At 40.9% G+C, this 21670-nt stretch overlaps 1 protein-coding gene across 3 annotated transcripts in view; it reads left to right on the forward strand.

Annotated features, from left to right (window-relative positions):
- Positions 1 to 15639, forward strand: part of MIIP (migration and invasion inhibitory protein) — a 28404-nt gene extending 12765 nt beyond the window's left edge. Inside the window, exons 3-10 of one of the 3 annotated variants that reach the window (XM_069241262.1) lie at positions 1046 to 1597; positions 4703 to 4805; positions 5006 to 5117; positions 5751 to 5815; positions 6482 to 6608; positions 13002 to 13098; positions 13965 to 14081; positions 14481 to 15639. In XM_069241262.1, the coding sequence (XP_069097363.1) occupies positions 1046 to 1597; positions 4703 to 4805; positions 5006 to 5117; positions 5751 to 5815; positions 6482 to 6608; positions 13002 to 13098; positions 13965 to 14081; positions 14481 to 14612 (1305 nt within the window). In that variant the 3' untranslated portion in view covers positions 14613 to 15639. The remainder of the gene's footprint in view (positions 1 to 1045; positions 1598 to 4702; positions 4806 to 5005; positions 5118 to 5750; positions 5816 to 6481; positions 6609 to 13001; positions 13099 to 13964; positions 14082 to 14480) is intronic. The other 2 variants (XM_069241263.1, XM_069241264.1) reach the window with 2 other exon arrangements.
- The last annotated feature ends 6031 nt before the right edge of the window (positions 15640 to 21670 follow it).

Genomic DNA, 21670 nt, shown 5'->3' on the forward strand with positions numbered 1-21670 from the left:
TTAATGTGTAGGGCAAAGGCTGGGAAATCCCTGTTCCCATAGTCCATGGTATGAGACTTTCCACTTTTCTCGCAGTCGATGTATAAAATACCTACCCATGTTGGTATGGTCCAAGTATGCAAGACTTTCCACAGTTTACACATCTTAGAATGGAGAACTTGATGTTATTCACAGAGGCCATGTTGAAGAATGCTTACCTCTGTTCACAGTCTCTAGGAATAGGAGAGCATGGCTCATCTCCGTCCGAGAGCAATAATTTGAGTACCAATAAATTGGATGATTGTAGCTAACATCTGTCTTTTACAGCATGTAGAAAGTGGACCAGTGCATCTGTATTAAGCATTGCATAAACCAAGATACTAATATTGAAATATTCTGTGCTTATAGAAAGTCATCTCTTCTAATTTTGTAATTCATAGTGCCTTTGATGCTTGTAGTTTTCTCTTTAAAAAGCTCAAATCACTTTTAAGGTTCTTGTTTGTTTTTTTCTAAGGTGCTAAAATAGTAGCTAGCCGGCTTGCATCTTCTACTTTTTGAACATATGTGCCCTTTCGTAAGGTTGCATCTTGAAACTCTGGTTCCTAGAGCTTCTTTCATCACTTTAAACATAACTTCTGACCTGTTTATCCCCACCTCTCAAACTCTGCTTTAAACTAGTAAGTGCTGTCTTTATATCATCAGTTCCGAACCCACATAGTAGGTTATGGCACTGAAACATAATTATTTTCTCAAACTGGAAAACTGATTTCTTTGAGACCAACAAGGAATTTTTGTAAACTGGGATCCACTTACTGCCTGTAGTATTACCAGCGTTTACATGTGAGCTTTACGTTTCCTAACAAAACGTAGTTTTATCTGTTTGCAGGCATATCACAGTTGCCCTTGCAGTTTATATGTTTTACCATTGCTTACCTATTTACATCTGGTATGGCATGAAGAAAAACTGGAGTGCTAGGACCTATGACAACGTTATGACTTTCTCATTTAGTCAGTTGTGGTGCGTTTTGGATTCCATGTGGTGCTAATCTGTTTTTGTCTGTTTCAGATTAACCATCAAATATCTTACCTGCCTGTTTCTGAAAATGTCAAGAACCAACAAACTTTGAGTATGGAGGTGGAACAGACAAGTTTGGTGAAATTAGTACCGCATGGGGAAACTGCTGTTGCCAGAGCTGCCCTCTGTTCACCGCGGAAAATGCAAAAGGACAGTTGTTCTTACATTTGTAAAGATCGGAGCGGGGACTTTGTCGTCTCCCAGCAAAGAGTGCCCGAACAACACAAGATATGCAAATACCAAGCACTAGCTGAAGAATGCATGCCCCCAGAAAGGCAAGCGATCCCTGTGAGCCGTGTTCAGCGAGGCAGCAGAGAAATGGATGTGCCCATTGAAAATACAGCGTCCGTGGCTTTGGGATTAAAGTCCACCACCCAGAAATGTCCTTCTGCTGGTGCAGTGGTCGAGAGGTTACATCCAGACCCGATGCACTATGCAGATCGATTATTGGATGAGGGGAACAATAGGCAGAAGGAACAAGCTATTAAGGAAATGCATAAACCCAAGTCGATCCTAAATATGTCTCGCAGTTTGGATGCCAAGGTGAGACAGTCATATGGTAAAACCCAGATATGCCCAGGTGATAACTGTAATAATATTGCAAGATCAGAGCTCCTTTTCTGTAAATTGAAGTCGTTTAGTAAGGATCTGAAACTTCACTTCTAAATAATTGGGAAAGACGAGTGGAGTACCTGAAGATTCAATCCCCTCACCTACCTTTGTAAAACTTTACCTGGAGATGCTGAGTGACTTAGCCGGTCAGGGTCATCTCTCCAACAATACATGTAACGTGCAAATGTGCCTTAAAACATCCACCATCAAGGATATCAGTCTACTTAGAACATGCCTGATCATGTTACAAAACTAACTGTCAACAAACCCCCTGTTACGAAATCCATACAAAACAGAATGTATTGTCTTTACACTCCTTACGGAAATGCAGACTAAACTCTTCATAAAAATTCAAGGATTCGCTACTGCTGTCACTCAAACTGTGAAATATGTTGGTTTCACACTCCAATTTTCTTTTTTCTTCATACCCCACATTAAAAGCATGGCCAAAAAGCAAAACTCTTCCTCCACAGGGTCAAAAAATTAAGAGTCCCAAAAAATGTACTCATCCTCAGAGGTCAACTCAAAACAGCTGTTCATGCCTTTGTGATCTCTCGTCTGGCATTCGACAAATCTATACCAGCAGGGGGGTTCTCCATTCATACCTGGCCCTCTAAAAGTCTTACACATTCTGCTGCCAGACTAGTGATTTATTTTGGTAAATTTGATCATATTTCACCCATCTTATCTAAACCACGGTGGGCTACCTTTTGAAGCTAGGATATGCTCTAAAGTGTGCTGCCTCACGTATAAAGTCTTGCATAACACATCCTGTCATATCTCTCTTCTATCTGTCCCAGGAGGTCAAAGGCAGGATTGTGGAATTCCAATAGCCCATCGCCCAAGACATATTGTTTGGGGTCGTGGACAACAGGTTTTCATGTTTTGTCCTTGGGACATGTAGGCCCAACCATCTGCCGAACAAACCCTCTGGCTGTCAGTTTACAGTACCTCATTATGGATTAGCAATGGCATTGTCTGCATTTAAGATATTTTTGTCCCTTAATGCTGTTCAAACCTTATTTATGGTTCGTTAGTGCAAAACTTTTATTGTTTGGGTCAGCGCTCTAAGGAAACGTTTTAAGCGCGGACACCACTACTGAACGTGGTCCTATATAAAAATGTGTACACACATTTGCAAAGTTTAACAATATCCGGCGACATGTAATGCTCCCAGAATGCTCTCTGGTTAGAAACAAATATTTGCAGAAGCTTGAAAGCAAGACTGATGGTTCTTTGCTTTTCAAAGTAAAACGTTGACCAAAAAATGTAACTAGTGAAAAAAATGTTTAGCTTAAGTACTGTGAAACTTTGGGTACTGTTTCTTTGAAGCAACATTTAGTAAAATATGTTGACCCATGCTCGTTTTGTCAAAAAATGTCCATTATGGAAAATCAGATTAACCAGTTTCAGCATGATTCTGGGAAACATGAAAATAAACAAGCATTGGCAAAGCCAGTAGGTCTGGCATTGGTGGTCAGCATTTAGTTTGGTGAATGCTTGTCTTAACATTGTTTATGTAAAATGTTATTGTTGTGGGTGCCGCCGGGCCCACACCATAGTAACAAACATTGGAAAAAGCAAAATATTTTTGGTCTAAAAAAAGCACAAATTGCCAAAGTAGTTCTTAACAAAACTACTTTTTGTGCCAATTTGCTCCTTGTAAAGGAGCAGAATACAGTCACTCACCTTCCATCCATCACCTTGGTGCTTTTGCATTTGACTCCCTGAGTGCGCCGGATATTTCCAGATGTGGGTCCTGGGCTCACTGTGCCACTGGAACCAAACATTGAGAGTCCATAACAAGGGCGAAATCAGTCATAGGGGGTTATTACAACTTTGGAGGAGGTGTTAATCCGTCCCAAAAGTGACGGTAAAGTGACGGATATACCACCAGCCGTATTATGAGTCCATTATATCCTATGGAACTCGTAATACGGCTGGTGGTATATCCGTCACTTTTGGGACGGATTAACACCTCCTCAAAGTTGTAATAACCCCCATAGTCTGCATGCGTTATGGTTCATGGAGGATCTGGCCTGGCAGTTCTGTCTGGACTGTTCCCATGAGGACCAGGGTCAAGACTGATTTGCATAAGGCTAGATCCAAACTGAGGTGGCAAGGTGGGCAAAAAAAGATGGTTTAGGATGCGGCCCAAGCGATTGTCGGTGGCTGAGATTAATTCAAGCATTCCATCTATCACCTTGTTGTTTTTTCATTTGTCACTCACAGTGAAGCCAGCCGATAGATAGCGAGAGAGAAATTCATTTTAATGAAAACTAAATGTCTTTGTTAACACCGGATCTAATTAAGAGCCTAACTCTTGTAAAAAGTCACAGAAGTGAACCCATGGTATATTTCCTTGTATTAGTACAGATTTACAGCTTTCATGAATTCACAACAATTTACAGAACAAGATCAGGAAATCATACTCCTAGAAAATATTTGTGAACAGCATAGTGCCATAATTTGTGGCCGCACTAAGTGGCACCAGAGGGACAAGTGGATTTATGAAACAATCTGTCCCATGGACAAGTAGATATTTTATAAAATTCCACACCCCTGCAAAGGGATATTCAAATTAGGAATGACCTCCGAATCGATGTTCCTAACTTTGCACAGAACAGATCCTTCTCTAGAGTAGCAATAGCAGCTTGAAATTCTTTGCTAGCAAACACCAGACCGAACCTAATGCCCTTTCATTCAGGATGCACTTAAAACCTTTTTTTCAGTTTTTCTTTGTTTGAACCCTCTTGACCACTTGAAAGGTCACCCTGGATCTGAAACAAACGTGTATGTTCTTTATTTGAACTCCTGTTTTAAGACTTCCACAAATCTGTACCATCTACCCCTCTGTTCTTCTTCCGCTGCTCGCTGTGAACCTATATAGTTGTTCCTCAGTAGTTAGAGTTCTGAGTTGTTCCTAACATGCTGTATGTATTTCCCTGTGGTGTTAGTAAAGCTTCATGTCCATTCGCAAATGTGCACTTGAGAAATATCTTAAGTATGAAAAATTGGCTGTTTCCTTCCTTCCAGAAAGGTGCTGGTCGTGTGATGTTTCAATCTAATTTCGAGCCATCTCCATTGAGACCAGGCCCGTGGACGGATCGCCCCCTTCTGGGCTATGACTGGATTGCAGGTAAGTTCTTGAGCCCTTTCTATGTGTGTGAAAGATGCTTTAATGTATTTTGGCTTCTGTATCTCTTGATTCTTGCAAAAAGATTGCTTATGATATCAGCTTGGTGAGATGTGAGAGAGTAGTAATGCTTGCCATATAAATCCTTACTGCTCCTCGAGTTCCAGTCACAACTCTCATGGTTCATTTACATGTTTTTCCAGGATTGTTGGAAACCGATTTCTCTGTGGCTGAAAAATCAGAGCAGTACTTCTCTGAGCTCAATGAGTTTAGAAGAGTGAACCAAGAAGAATGTATCCATGCACGTTACTTGGAGTAAGTGAGAGATCGGTTTGTTGCAAATAATGCTGAAGTACTGTCTGAAGTTAAGTTGTGTTTTAATTGTATTATAACATGGGCCTAATATGCCTTATGCTGAAATGATAAATGCAAGTCTTTTACAGCTCTTTAAATATCAGTGATGCCTCATTTAACGTTTAACCACTGTCGCAATACTTATTTGCATCTGTCTTCCTCCAAACGCTTCTGTTCTCTCTAGGTAGTTGTGTCTCAGAAACTCTTCATTCTTTTTAGCAGAGTACTAAGATTTGTTACCTTTTGAATGTATAAGCATTAATGTGTGCTTCCAGTTCGTCTTTAAGAGACCGAGTGTTTTGCTACAGATGACTGCATAAAGCAGCTATTTCAAAACAAAACCTAGAACACTGTAGCAAGTAGATTTATGTCCAGACCAGTTGTCACAAAAAACAATGGAAAATTCAATAACATAAAACTCTTGTTTTCATTGACAATAAATATGAGCAGCTCCTTATGCAAAATCCTCTGGTGACGCAACTACCCTTTGGGGCATTAAGCAGATCTTAATCTCTAGGTGTACATTCTTTGAATCATTTCAGGTCTGTTGTTGCTGTGATTTGTCACTGTCTTATTTTCTTGCTTATTCTGTAGTCAGCAGGCACTGGATATTTCTTCTGAAGATGAGGACAGAGAAATGTCTCTTGAACCGCATAAATGTAAGAAGCGATTAGTTATTACATGCAGTTCATTACAGCTGTGTTTTATGCATGACTTTTGCAGGGTTAAATGAACTGTCACACTTAGGATTAACTAGTTTTATAAATTTGGTAAATGTGAGGGTATTCTGTGTGAGCTGGTGAGGAGCATTTCTTACAAATGCTGCAATGATAATGTGTTCTGCAGGTACATGTTGTTCGCATGGAGACAATGAGATGCACAGGCTGCCAGTTTCTGCTGAGCAGGTTTAGGTTGGACACAAAGAAGGCAATATCACTTAGAAATTATTCCATGAAGGACAGTGTTCCTAAATAGTTTTCCTGGGTTGGGCTAGACACAGAATTATAGTTAGGTTTCTTTTGAATTGGGAACGGTGACAGGAGTTTGACAATGTGATGTTGGGGAAAGAAGGATGTATGTTAATGGCAGCGATGCTAGGATATCCTTAGTCAGACCAGAAATGAAAAGCATGAAAAAGAGAGCTCTAAAAATGAAGTGTTTCTTTAAAATGCTTTTTTCAACCTGCCTTGAAGTGTTTCAAAACTGCAAACCAACCTATTCTTGGAAGTGATAACTGTGATGTTTATGTGATGGGTAAGAATCTTTGGAGATTTTGTTTTCATATTGGAATGGAGGGTAATGCTGTTTCTCACCCGATATGCCAGGCGTTTATTGCTATAGGGTCAACCAGCGATTATTTCCAGTCCCATTGGATCCAGCAGCAGCTTGTCCCGTTTGCAAAAGTCGAAGACCCAAACAGTCTGACAATATAGAAGAGCCGGCCTATGTAAGGTATGTGTAGCTGGTTGGCAGGTTAATCCTAAACTGAAAGAGCATGTCAGCTCGTCAGTCTGTGTAATTTAGCAGACCTAAACTTTGTGTGTGTTTATGTATGTGTATTACACAGGGTCCTTCACAACTCTGTTGTGGTTCAGGTGCCCTTTCCATTGCAAAGGCATTTTTTTATTTTTCTAAAACTTTAGACATGCTGGGCAGTTTTCCATGGAATCTGACAAATCACTGAGGACAATTCGCTAAGTTCTGGCATGGCAATTTTTGTGCAGATCTGTACAGGTGGAAAAAGGGCGTTAGCTCTCATAGGACTTGAAAAGGTTAAAATTTTTGTACTCCATGTTTTAAATTGGGAGTCATGGCTCGTAACTCATGTTACTCTCATTTTAAATTTTGCTCAGTTATGACTGGCTGGAGAAGGGTTTGTATTTTTTTTTTTTGGGCTAATGGCCAAAGCAGAGTAAGGTGCCCACAGCATGTTAGTTGCAGGCATATGCTCATCAACTGCAGGGCATGGCTCAAGATGTGTTAGGCACAGTGCCTGGCAACAAGCCTTTGACCATGCGCAGTGGGGGGGGGTTGCAGTCTTATGATGGGTTGGGTGTAAACCTGGCAAAAGGCCAGGCCCTACATCTAATCTGTGCAAGGCATGGTGAAAAACTGCATGCAGAAGGGGAGTGTATGGTTGTAACGGCTTGGCTGCACAGCCTGTTTGCAGACCAGGTCCTGCTCCCAACTCCTGCTTTGCATAGCCAAAGGCGATGCACAGAAGTGGTGGCATGTTTGTAACTGGTTGGACACAGGCCAAAGGTAGTGCACAGTGGGAGGTGGAACTTAAGTACTACATAGAAAAACTGAAATTCCTTGAAAAATAAGGTAAAAAGAAAATTCTGGTTCAGGCTGTGGTGTGTAAAACCACTGTAATTTGCCATTTGTAGTTATCAACGTACACAACATATCCCTCAACTTGTGCCATCCTCCATGGTCCTAAATCAGCAAAATAAGATGGCACAGAAAGGTAAAAACAGCTACAAAGATAACATGTTGGGCTGCACAAGTTATGGTGTGTGTTGTGTGCGTTACAAACCATAACTGGCAAATTTCACTGAAATTCCACATTTGAGCCAGAACCATAACTCGCTTTTTAACAGTTTTTTTTTTTTCAGTAAGTATAATGTTAAATATCACAGAATAGGCAACACTGAATTTGCTGCTGAAGTTAAGATGCTTTGTCCTTAACACATAGATCTTTTTTTCATTAACTAATAATTCTGACTCATTGTGAAACTGCCAAGAACTTGATAGTGGCTGAGGTTCAACCTTTAAAATTCCCTACATGCTAGTCAAGGAATTAAAACTTCCCCAGTACTTGATCTTTCATAGATTCACATGCTTGAATGATTCCCCATCGTCCAAATGGGAGCCCAATGGCATAACTAGAAAGCAGCACAATATTAAACCTAGTCTAGAAGGGCTAGAAACATTAACTTTAGTACCTTATTCACATCAGTTCAAAGGAACAAAACTCTGGCAAGTCAGGCTGCAGCACCCTGGTGACCAATCCCCTCAGAGGCTACCATACCTCAGATTTTCTACCCTTTTTCCTGTGATGGGAATCTCTATTGAGCCCTGCTCTCGCTTCTTAGGTCTCAACAATTTAGATGTTGTCTCTTTTATTCTGCTAAGATATCAATATTTCAATATTGTACCCTCTGTTGATAAAATCTCATTTCACATGATGTAAGAACATTTAGGAAAATGATTTCTCAGTCCATGTGGTGCCTGTCGAAAGGCTGCACTCTGATCCACATAAGAACTGCATCTACTACCTTCACACTTCCATAAGGTAAAAGACTTTCAAATCTGTTGAACCTATTTTGCTAAACCTTCGAAGGATAGGAAATGGAGGCTATTACTACGGCTTCAAAAAATGAAAAACAAAGACCCCTCTCGTGTTCCAGGGAAGATAGTGAGGATTCTTTAGAATCCAGCAGGAAGGCAGAGAAAAGAGAGGTTGGAAAGTCAACTGCCTCATGGAAATGAACAAGAGCCACCAAGAAAGACTATGAAAAAAGATCCACCATAGGTCTTTGAGAGCAAAGCCCATCTTATACTCCCAAGAAAAAGAATAGTTTCTAAAAAAAAATTAAAAAAAAAAAAAACATCTAAATCTGCGCCTACAACACTTTCTTTCAATTTGGCTCCACAATGTAAGAAATCTTCCTCTGCACCGTTGATGGTTAAGGTCATTGGTGAACAAACCAATAATGACAGGAAGAATGCTCACATCTACAACTTCGTCAACTGCAACACCAACAACATCATCAAGAATAAAACCAACTACTCCATCAATGACAGAAAAAATGGTTTTAAACAAGGGAAAAAAACATTTCTACAACATTGATGCAGCAGCATACTTCACCCAGTCGCTGCTACCACTGAGTCAGCAACTGGAGGAGGATGATGATGAACCCTTTAGCCGGCCATATAGTCCATCACAACTTGAGATGAAATGCCAGGAAGTGGAGAAAGGTGAAGAATATTTAGAGGAAGAATATTACTCCTCTCAAGCATAGTGAAACCTATCCAATATATGGATGAATAAGAACAACAAGAATGGTTCACAACAAGAACCATATCAGGATGGAATGATGCAGATGCATAGAACTTTAGTAAAATATTTAAGGCTCTTGCTTGCAGATTAAAAAAAAGGTTTGCCAGAGCCTTTTAAACCACATCATCTAAGCAACCATCTTTACGTTCACAATCTTCTCGTGTTCAACAGTTTACTCCTCTAAACTCACAAAACCTTCCCTCTGAACCATCTCCCAGACAAACTCCAACGCCGAAAAATACAATTCCGCCAGTTGCCAATGACCTTTTCATTAATGCAGAACAAGATAGGGGTGATATACCCGAGGATGTGGCTCCTGATTTGGATGGTTGGTTGATTCCTGCCCCATCTCTCCCAGCTCTACATGTGGATTCGACTCATGATAATATTGGAGGATTTCATAACCTTTTAGAGGGTGCTTTAAAAAAGGTTGGACCTTCCTACAACAAATTAACAATCAGATTGCATGCTGGTCAAGGAATTAAAACTCATTTAAGGGGATCTGAGAGATCCATTTCTTATGGTAACACCCATTGGAAGTTTTGTTTTCTGCTTCAGCATACAGCTATATATAACATGTAGCGTGATGTTCGAACTTTCCTCTCTATAGATCATTTGTTTTGTGGTAAATCCATCCAGTAGTTTTTGAGATATCTGAAGGAATCTTTGTAGCATTAATAATACAATGCTATTGGACTGTTCACATTTTCAAATAAAAATCAGTTCTAATATACTGGAAAACTTGTATGCAGTGATTCCTGCATATGTTCAAAAATGTAATAGTTCCTCAAAATCACAATGCGTTATTTGGCATACAAGAAGAGCAATCCTTGTGCAAAATTTTGGCCTTTAAAATGCATACATTATTGCTTCCTGTTGACCCAGACGTGGAGAAAGTGGATGACAGCAAAAACAGTGATATTAGACATTTTAGAGCTGGTCTGTATTGATGTATACCTAATGTTCGGAGTTCCATATACATGATTTTTAAATATGTTGTCTTTTACTTGAACTCCTACACATGGTTTACTTTTCTCAGGCTGTATTCTGAGAGGAAATGCCATAACACACAGTTACGAGGTAGCTCAAGCCAGACAAGGCTGCTTATTGTACTCGGTGCTAAGAGATGTGGCCCAAAGGAAAACCCAATGAAACGTATCTCCTATTTCCAATTTGAATTACTAGCAAGTAACTGGTAGAGATCTTGCGCAACCGTTGTGAAAAGATAATACTGGAAATAACTTCTTAAAAACATCCCTTCATTGCAGAAGATCATCCTGGCAAACCAACAGGATGGGCCTTAATCCTTGTTGAAGGATACAGGCATATAAGATACTTTGAAACATAATTCAAGAGAATCGATCGATCAAAAAGTAGACAAGGAATATAATACTTACCCCATCTTCTTTTCTAGCAACAGTGTGCTGTAAACTAAATCAAGAGCCAAAATAAAAGTCGTGGAACACCAAAGGTGAACATCTCTATTTAGGGGGCAAATGGCAGTTAATTGAGGGAGACCAAGGAGTTTGTGCAGCAATGGGTTCTCCTCTCCTTGTGAGTGCATTTAGGGCTCATAATAGGGCATCATTTACATCCGGCATGACTCACTGTGCTTCATTATACCTCTAACAAAGGAACAACTGGCATATGTTCACGTTTTTCTTCTAAATCAAAGAAGTATTGACAAAGCCAATAATTCTAGCCCAGCAAAAGTGTTTTTTTAAAACATTCTAAAAACATTTGGCAGATATATAAAAAAAAAAAAAGTTAAAAAAAGACAAATGAGTGGTTCAGCAGGCTAGACACACCAGTTTTGAGACCAAAGTGATTTATTTTTCTAGTGGCTGAGCACGTGACCAGGCAAAATGCAGTCACTCAGTGCAAAACTGCCAATGGATGAAGTTAGCCGACCTGTTGCTCCTTGTTGTTTCCAATGGTTGGTTGAATCAAAGCAAATGACACTGGAAAATAAAAAAACATGCATCAAGATGAAATCCACTTGTGCATCTAACTTATTATTTTGCAGTTTATTTTTATTTACATTTTTCATGCTTGGTAAGTACAGCCATTTCCATAGTATTTGCAGGATTATCCATACTAGGTAGATACGGCCAACACGTTTCGCCCCGTTATAATGAATGTTATGCTGGGGCTTCCTCAAGGCTCTAGGTCACACTCTGTCGAGGCACAATTTTCTTAAGGTAAGATGCTGGGAATGGCCGTTTTATCCATCATCCTGACGAGGAATAAGTTAAATTGATTGCTCTATAACAATTGATTAATGTGATGAAGGAAATGTGTCTCAACAGAGTGTGACCTAGAGCCTTGAGGAAGCTCCAAAAAAACTGCAAAGTAAGAAGTTACATGCACCAGTGAATTTCTTCTTGATGAACGTGGGATAGAGTTTAATTAATAAGAAATTATCTGGGTATTCGACTCCCAATTAATCCCAGGAAAACCAGTCACTCACTCGACAAACATTAACTGATTAAGAGGGTTGGAAGGCCCCTAAAACCCCCAGGAGTGTCACTAGTATTTTCCAACCAATAGCAAGAAACCTAAATCCAAACAATGGATAAAGCAAATTATAGGCTCTATGGGAAGAAAGTGAGAGAGTTGGGCCTGTGACTAATCACATGACTGAGATATAATAAGGTTTAAACCAATCTCTTCCTATCTGTCTAATAAGTACTCAGCCACATAAAAACCTATTTGGAGCACAGAAGATAAACACTCATTCGTTGGAGTATCCCCAGATGTCACAAAACCAGTGTTTCACATCCAACCCGAGATCCTTACTTCAACCCCTGTATGCATCCTAGACAATCCCAATTTTCAAAAATATTTAGTAATGGAATCGGGAAGGGAGAAAGGCTGCAGATAAGTTCGATCTCTCCCCGAAATTTCCTTTCCAGAATCTCTGGTAAAAACTGCCCTGTTACAAATTAACAGTATCAAGAATGCAATTAAACTTTTGTGAGCATAGGATCCCTTTACTTCACAAATATTTCGATATGTCCCTTACGATGACAGTGTATCCTGGTTTGGTTTACTTTTGCAGCATTTCAAATAGTTCTGCAAACCTAATGTCCTAAACAACCACAGTTACCAGGCAAAATAGAAGCTGAATGGTGGAAAGAAGCTGTGGTTTGCACTTTAAGCATAGAGAATATTTCGGAAAAGTGATCAACAAAATAACCAGGAATGCATGCAGCTTCTGATTTATTTACTTGGTTCCTCTTCTCCTCAGAACCTGCCATCAACAGCCCAAACAACGACATGTTGGTATTACTATCAGAGTTTTATGCTTAAGAATATAAATAGCAGTTAGCTGGGATAGAAAGGGGACTGGAGTGGAGCGTAAAGAGAGGGACCAACAGAAGGGAAGACAACGGGGGAAAAAAGGTTGCATTCTCCTATTTTAAGACCGCATTGTACTTGATGTCATTAATTAGTGGTTAATACACCCGGGTTTTTCACATCTATTTATGTTTTTGGACCGTCTATAGAAACTGGGAATTCATCTGTAACCTTACCTAGACGACTTTCCAATTGGCTAGTTGCTTTGTCTCCAGCCATGCTAATTAAAGGTTTAGAGACGCTTTGCACTAGGCCTTCTCTTAAACTGCAGAACGTGCACAGTCACGTAGAGGTTGCTCTTTTTAACAGTCCTTTTGTGTGATTTATTTTTTTCTACCACTGGGATGTATTGTTTCCTGATTCAGGCAGATAAAAGGACATAAATGGAATAAAATTAAATATTGTTGGTGTCTTTGCAGAGTCAGCATTCCCAGATCGACCCTGCTTCCCCCACATAAATATAAGATCCATCGTCGCAGAAGCTTCGACCCCTCTGACAGCCTGGCCCTTCCCTCTGTAAGTTACCATTTTTCTGAGGTGTGAGGACAGAAAGAATGGGGTTAGCATTGGGAAAAGAGTGTTTAAAGTCATTATCTCACAAGCGGCGTGACAGTGGGAAATTTTATTGCAGCAAATGTTCTGAAATTCTCCCTGTAGTCCAGAATCGTATTTCATGCTGTCTGAATGTATAAGAAAATGTGAAAGGAAGAGTATAGTAAAGGTCTGGCAAGTGCATGTTGACAAAGTATCTGTTGGTCTAATGCTAGCTGTTTCAGGAAAGGTGACAGTAGCCCCTCTTCAAAAGGAGTACAAAATACAAACTTTTTTCAGTCTGAATGGACAAAGCTAAGGCGGTGCTCCAGCTCATGTAGGCACTAGCATCATCAACCCAAGAATTGACTTCGTGCATTTTGATCTTCCGATAGACTTCAACCTATCAAACACAATGCCTCATACTATTCTTTCTCGTCCCTCCCCATTGCTTCAGCCTCTGTAATGTTTACATGTTCCTATGTACCACTCACTGTAACTGTTGTATAACATTTCTGGTTAAAAGGATTGCACAGGAAGTTCTCAAATATGAAATTACATTCACTGGGAGAAAAATACCTGGAAGTGATTAAGTCTGATTTGGTTTTGAAAAAATGTTGCTTGCCCCTCTGTAGCTATGTAGGTGAGAACCTAGTAAATTCCATGACATCTAGCAGCAGGCAGGATGGGCTGAGGGAAGAAAGATGTATCAAAATGTTCCCAGAGACTTCTCCAGATGTGAAACAATGGCATTGTGTGACCTTTGGACATTTTCTCTTTTGTTTTGACTGTACTTCTGCATTTTCTTTTGTAACTTGTATACCCCTTCCCCTGCTCCCTGCTGTCAACAGCATTGCTTGGCTGGGTGGGAAAACACTGTTCCTTCCAGTGAGCTTGCGGTCACTGGTCTGGACCTGCGATCTTCAGTGGAACCCAAAGCTGCGGATCACACTGGTTTCTCTAACCCAGTAAGTTTCTGGTATTTCTTCTTTTGTTGAACCTCATATGTTGTGCTAGTTGAGGAGGGCTATCGCAGATGACCTTGCAAGTGTGGGTTAATCTGCATAATATATGGGTGCCGAAAAATTCTCTTTATCGGTCTACCAGAGACCGGGGCAAGTGATAACAAAACCGCATGAAATGACATGTTGATGGATGTTCAAGATTTTGTCGATGAACCAATGACCTAGACATGCGACACGATGAACCGTTTCACCTAACCCTGTCATATGTTCTTTTTTCAAAATTTTGAGAAGTACAGTTCTCCGCAGGAAGGGTGGCAGATGTTGTACAGTTCATGAGATGGAAGGGGGCTTATTGTTCAAAATTAAGCAGACTTAAAGATGCCTTTATTTCCCCCTCTCTAGGACTTGGTTTCACGGGTATCTGGCAGTTCCAAGTCAGATCATCTTTTGAATTTATCCCGTTCTGCATATTTCCAGCTGAGCAGGACAGCAAGGTCTGGACTTATCCCAATGTTGGATTCCTCAATGGCCTAAGTTGACTGATACCTCTGTGGATAATTTGAATTCTCATGGACTAAACAGATGTGTAGTAACCTCTGAAACAAGAACAGCTATGGCATCTGAACTATTGCACCATAACCTGAGATACAGATTTGACATAAGGAGTTGTTAGCAATGTCAACAACCTGGACATGGCACTCATTTACTGTTCTGTTCCTCCCTTTGTTGTAGTCCTTTCTTTCCCTCTTGCAGTTATGCTGCCCTAAATGATATTTTAAGCTGGATCAGTTATTTGAAGTTGTGGGAGCTAAATTAGGGGTCAAATGTAATAATAGACCTCATGCAGTCAAACGACCACTTAACCAGTGTGTGGGAAAAATCAACAGTGACCAGTCCAGTCCGTTTGTGATACGAGGCATCATCCTTGCATTTGCCAGAATGGTAAAGGAAAGGGGCAGTGGAGAAAGCAGTTCAGTGCAACGATGGAAGGGGGCTAGCAATGCCCCTATGGGGAAGGAGGCAGGGAAGCGGTCTCTTCTAGGTGCCTAGGTGAGGTCTGCAGAAGTGTCATTGAGGCACCCTGGGATGATGATAAAGGCAGTTTGAAACCAGGACCAAAGACTGCCTTGTGAATAGCTTAAAGCGTGACCGAGATAGGGGTTAAAATCTCCTGGTTGGTGGAAAGTTTGGATGCAGTGTATTTGACAAAAGGATTTTTTAGAATTAATGTTGGAGTGCTTCAATCCAGTTTCACCGGTGCAGAAGTTATCTTTTTACTCTGATTAAGGTATTGGACACAATGTAGCAGGCAGTTAAGATGGCAAATGGGGAAGTGTTGGTAGTGTGAGATGGGGGTCACTCAAGATAGAGAAGGAGGTTGAGGTTTTATTTCTTTTCTTTGCTGTAAATGACGTTGCAGCAAATATCCAAACAGTTTTGTGTTGGGAAGTGAGAGTGGTGGGTGGCTTTTATGTGAGTTACCTTTAATCTGAAGAAATGTATGTGTAATTTGTATATTTATGTGTGCTTTTTTACAATAAAAGTATATTATAAATTATGAGTATTCATAAGTTTGATGGTTAATTGCCTTTGTTCATTTTGTACTGACAGTAGGGGCCAGTTGACGGATAAAGTTAAAGGAAGAGCTTGCTACCTTATGATGGGGCTATAATTATCACCGTATCTGTTTTGTTGAAAACAATAAAGAAACACATTTATATACACTTGTATGTTACTTGCTTTCTTACACTGGTGATGAGAACCCGCAACCCAGCCCCCATAAGTACCTCCCCCTAAAACACAGATCGGCAGAGGGTACAGAGACATCTTTATTCTTTTTTCAAGCAAGATTTGCCCTGAGAAATGCCACTGTTTATATTGAGAGAAGCAGATTGAAAAGGGGCAGTAGCTAGGGCCAAACATCTATTGCCACAAGCATATCATGGTGAGTGGTGTAAGACGTTGTCAATAGATCTATCAAAGACTGCTATGACATCTACGCTCTGCCACAGATCATCCATCTTTGACATCGGACTGTCACATATGTAGATATGGTCTAGTGGCTATGCTGCTGACCTGGGTTCCAATCTCAGTTTCAGCTCTTGACTGTGAATTGTCCACTTTTAGGCGAATCATGTAGTTTTCAGTATTGGCTCTTTCATAGATGTACATGCTTGAATCATTCCCAGTTGTCGAGGTGGAAGTCCCTCAGTACCTTCTCAAGCAGTGAAAACAGGACACATAGATTATAATGGCACCAAGACATTACTTTGATTAGCTTATCCACATCAAGTTAATAAGCAGGTCCTTAAAGGTCTATTCAGAGCCTTCTCTCCGATAAAGTATCCTCCTCCAACCTGGCAACTCAACACAGTTCTGACACAGATCATGAAGAGTCCCTTTGAACCCATACATAGGGCAGAAATACAATTTCTAACATAGAAAGTAGCATTGCTATTAGCTCTTACATCAGCCAGAAGAGTGAGCGAAATACAAGTGTCCACCATTAAGGAACCTTTCTTGAAGTTTAAGGATGACCTTGTAATTCTAAGGACTAATCACACTTTCATTCCAAAACTGTAATTCTAATGACTAATCCAACGTTCATTCCAAAGGTCCCTATGGGCTTTCATCTAAATGATCTTATTGTACTCTAGACTTTCTTCCATAATCCGCAGACAGCAGTGGAAAAATCACTGTGCACATGGATAGAAAGAGATCCGTAAAGTTGTATTTGTATTGCACTAAACAGTTAATACAGACCAGCAAATAGTAACATATGGCAACCATAATGGAGGTGGTCCAGTATCTAAGGCGAGTATAGCTTGATGGATATGACAATGCGTTCAGTTCTGCATTGTAAGGATGGTAGGCCTTGAGGCAGAGAAGGTCAAACGCACTCTACTCGGACGATCTCTACCTCATGTCTTGAATGTTCTCTGAGAGTGCCTTATAATCTGATGCTAAGGATAGCTGATGCTATGGAAATGTACTGACAGTTTAGACTCATTTGAAGCATTTAACTATGTCATGGTGTAATAATCATCTAGAGCTAGATGTTTTTGTTTTGTGCATGTGCCAGGCATTGCTAGCATCACGTAGAATGTAGTGTGAGGGAGGTTCCAGACTGCCTTGCCTGGCCGTTGCTGGATGGTTCCAGTTCCTTAAGGTTCTATGTACATGTGTGAGGGTCATAGGAATTCAGCAGCAAGGAAGAATAACATGAATGCAGCTGAGTGGACTAAATTACATCACAATAAAGGGCAAGTTATTTAATGTAATTTCACTTTTGTGTCAGTGATTTATTATGCCATTTTTATGTTGGTTATTGCTGTTAATTACCTTAACAGTGCCAGAAGTTCTTACATACAGTATTTGAAAGGTTACCCGATAACCCTTGCAAAGGACCTATTGCTGCACAGCATCACTTGTTTTAGTAACTAGTAATCCATTTAAGCTAGAACATTTTTCTTAAAATCTGCAAAGTATGCTTCAGATGATGGCTTATGTGGTAAGTGTGACAAATCCATAATTATGCAGGCAGTGCTGCAGCTGCAGAATCACAAAATTCCAGTGGTTCTTTAGGTAATTGGTATTAAATAGATACCCTTTCTCCTACCAACTCACATTGTTTCACTGGCAGTAAGGACTCCAGTGTGAATGAAGCAAAGAGCAGGGTTGAGGAGGAAAACAGAAAGCCACCTGTAATTTTGAATCCAAAGTCACTTACAGGAGTTTCATTGTATTCATTTATATGGGGGCACAGGCAACTGACAACCTGCCAGCCTGCAGCCAATGTTGCTGCAACTCGCCAGCTTAGAAGGTTCACATGGTAGGTCACAGATTGGTGAGACAATGACCTCATAGAACACATCTTAATTGCAACGCAACTTCCCCATCAAGGAGAGAGAAAAATAGACCAATGACGTATGAGCAGATAGGCTGGAAATACCAATACCAGCTAATATTCACAACTTTTAATAATGTCAACAGAGAAACTAGACCAAATCCAATTAACACATTGCACAAAAACAACATACTTCAAACATAACCATTTAAAAAACGTGTTTGTTTTTTCTAGATAGGATCAGAACTGGCACCGCAAGAATACACCTCCAAACCTTTTGTCGGTCTGCGGTTTATATCACTGGCCTTAAGGCCAATTGGAACTTGACCCAACATTTTGTTGCTGTTGCTGTACTTTATGAGATGATGGCTGACAAGTCCTTGCTTGTCGTAGTGATTCATTACATTGTGCTACTCTCTCAGCATGCCACCTCTGCTCACCATCAGTTCTCACCACAAAACTAAATACTTCACACATGTACAAGATTTCAAAACTTGCAATGAACACAGTCCGATAACCCAAAGCTACGTGATGTGCTGTCCTGAGTTGAAGGTTTGTGTACCATTTGGCCGATCCACATTACAAAAGAGGTCCTCCATTTTTGGCAAAGGGAAACTCCCAACCCACATGGCTTAATTCACACACTAAAGGTCATTGCAGATGTGTAGCTTGCTTGAACTGTTTAAAGCCGAAACTATTGGAGAAGCCATTGTGTGGCATTAAGTAGATCAATGTATACTGTCTTCAAGCATGCTTTTACTCTGTCTTTCCCAATCATCCCTCACACTCCAGGGGACACTGCAGTTTATGTTTTAGGAGTGTGTGTTCCTGCGTAGTTCTTAACGAAACCCAACTTGCCATTAAGTACGTCTGGAATTTGATCAACCTAGATGCTAGTTATTTCTTCATCCACTAAAGGCACTTGTGCTTTTTGCCCTCTTTCATACCATGTGAATTTCAGCTTGATGCCACCATTGTTGCATGTTTATCCCATTGGTACATAAAAGGTTTCTCTGACTTCACAATCTTTGAGGGTAATCTTTGCATAAAAGTAACCGACCAAGTCTATCCTAGTAGCTACAGTGCTTATATCTGGGGGGCAACTGCACTTACTGATGAATACTTCTAATCGCATCTTTCTCACATTCTGTATATATAGCTCTCAGCTTTTACACCGATCACACCAAAACCATTGGCTACATGTGGGGCTGTCTGAGGGAAAGCAAGGCACGAAGCAGTGCAGAAATGGACTTTGTCCAGATGAATATTCCTCTGTCTTAGGATCTGCTACAGGATGGCTGAAAAGCAGCCTTCAGAAGGGTTGAGGGTCTATTCCACCAGTGCCAAGACTGCTACCACTTGATAAGTGTGCTGAGTGCCTATCCTATATATTTTCCAGCCAGATCAATGTGAAGGGCGTTTTTGCTGTTCGGTAGTGAAGACCTTTTTGGTCTGAGTCATTACATAGACCAACTACCTGGGCAGAGACTGCTTTGATAGCTATTCTAAATATGAGTGTTAGAAATTGGTTCTCTAGTTGGCAGAGGTATGCACCCTGTCCAAGTTGGGACCACAGTCCTAGGCAGTAAGTCCGATACACAACCTAAATTAACCTGCGTTCACCCTCTGGTAGCTTGTCACAGAGCAGTCTGGTTTAAGTTAGGAGGCAATGTGGAAAGTATTTGTGCAACACTTCAATTACAGTAACACAATGAAGCACACCACAAAAATAGTCTACACTGGTTTAGAAAAATAGAGAATATTTATCTGAGTAAAATGAGACCAAAACTAAAAAATTCCAGTAAGTAGAAGTTGAGATATACATTCTTAAAGATTAAATCCAAAAACAGTGCTTGGAAGTCAATAGCTTTAAAAGGTTACTTGAGGTTGCGCTAGACCGGTTTAAGTCCAAAGTTCAGGCCGACAGCGATGGAGGGCAGGCCAGTTACAGGACTCGAGCAGAGCTCACTGAAAAAGTACCTTGGAAGCAGCGATTGTCGACGAGCGAAGCAAAGGAGATGTGCCATTTCCGATTCACGGAGTCAGGTAGATGTGTCAGTATCGATCGGTGGCGTGTCCTGTTGAACCTCAGTCATGTCCCCTAATACCATTGCATCGGCAATGTGTCTATTTTATTTTTGTTATTATTATTTAGCTGTGACCAAGGCCTGGATTAGCACCTCAGGCAAGGCTTAGAGTCTGATGTCAGAGTCCAGGGGCACAGTTCCAGGCAGGCTTTGTTGTCACCGAGACTGCAAGAACAGGGGGCAAGCACTTGGAAAAACTTGGGTTCCAGGATGTAGAGAGCAGGTCCCGTCCATCTCACTCCCAGGCAAGAAGCAACAGGCAGCAGGCCAACACAGCAAAGCAGGTAGCAAAGTGGCAGTCCCTCCTACAGCATAGCAGATCTTCTTCCTCACAGCATGTCCTTGCTTCCAGTACAGTTCTGATTTGGAGGGGTTTAGGGTCCAGTACTTATACCATGTTGAGCCTTTGTAGTGGAGAAAACCTCAAAGGGAGGCATTAGAAGTACACAAGGCCCCTGCCCTTCCTTCCTTGGCTCTAGACACTCGACAGGGGGTTAACAGCTCTTTGTATGGGTAGAGGCACAGCCCTATTCAGTTGTAAGTGTAAGTTTCTCCTTCCCATCTAGCCCATGAAGGCCCAGCAGGCTGGTGATGGGCCATCAGCTCCCTTTGTGTGTGACTGTCTAGGGGGAATGCACAAAGCCCAGCTCTCACCCACCCCAGACATGCATTTAGAGACAGGCGGACAGAGGCACAGAATGGTTAAATTGCAAAAAATTCCAACTTTCTGTAAGTGGCATTTTCAGACTTGCAATTAAAAATCCGACTTCACCATAAGTTGTGCTTTTACATTAAGCCCCTAGACACCAAACTCCACACTTCTATCTTGTCCCAATTGGAAATTACACTTAAAAGATATTTTAAGGCAACCCCAATGCTAACCTATGGGAGCGCTAGGCCTTGCAGTAATGCAAAATGAAATTGAACGTTTTTCACTGCCAGGACATGTTAAATTTAAAAGTACATGTCCAACTCTTTAAATACTCTGCACCCTTCCCTTGCCATTAACTAGGGCCTACCTTAAGGATGACTTACATGTAGTAAAAAGGAAGGGTTGGGCTTGGCCATGGGGTACACTTTCCAAGTCGAAATGGCAGTTTAAAAACTGCACACACAGGCTCTGTGTGGCAGGCCTGAGACATGTTTACAGGGCTACTGTAGTGGGTGGCACAATCGCTGCTGGAGGCCCACTTGTGGCATTTAATATACAGGCCCTGGCCTATAGTGTACTCTACTGGGGACTTACAAGTAAATTAAATATGCCAATCATGGATAAGCTAAAACTACCAAGTTTAGAGTACAAAGCACCTGCACTTTTGCACTGGTCAGCAGTTGGAAAGTACCCAGAATCCTAAAGTCCGCAATAATGAGGTCAGAAAAATGAAAGGTCAGAAGGCAAAAAGTCAGGGGAACCCACGTCAAGGATGCCAGGTCTAACAGTGAGGAATCTGCTATTAGAAGTATCAGTCAGAAAAAACAATATACTTACCTGTGCCACACCCTGCCTGGTAGATAGTCTATCTAGCCATAGATTCCTTACTGCCCTCTCACCACCCAGTTCTGTGGAAAGGACTCTTTTTCATCTCAGAAGGTTCCAAATTAGAGTTATACACGTGGCTCTAACAATTTTTGGGCTTTGTGTCCGAGGTTCTGGACAA

The sequence above is a fragment of the Pleurodeles waltl genome, chromosome 6 (assembly GCF_031143425.1).
Source record: "Pleurodeles waltl isolate 20211129_DDA chromosome 6, aPleWal1.hap1.20221129, whole genome shotgun sequence".
NCBI classification, from domain to species: Eukaryota; Metazoa; Chordata; class Amphibia; order Caudata; family Salamandridae; genus Pleurodeles; species Pleurodeles waltl.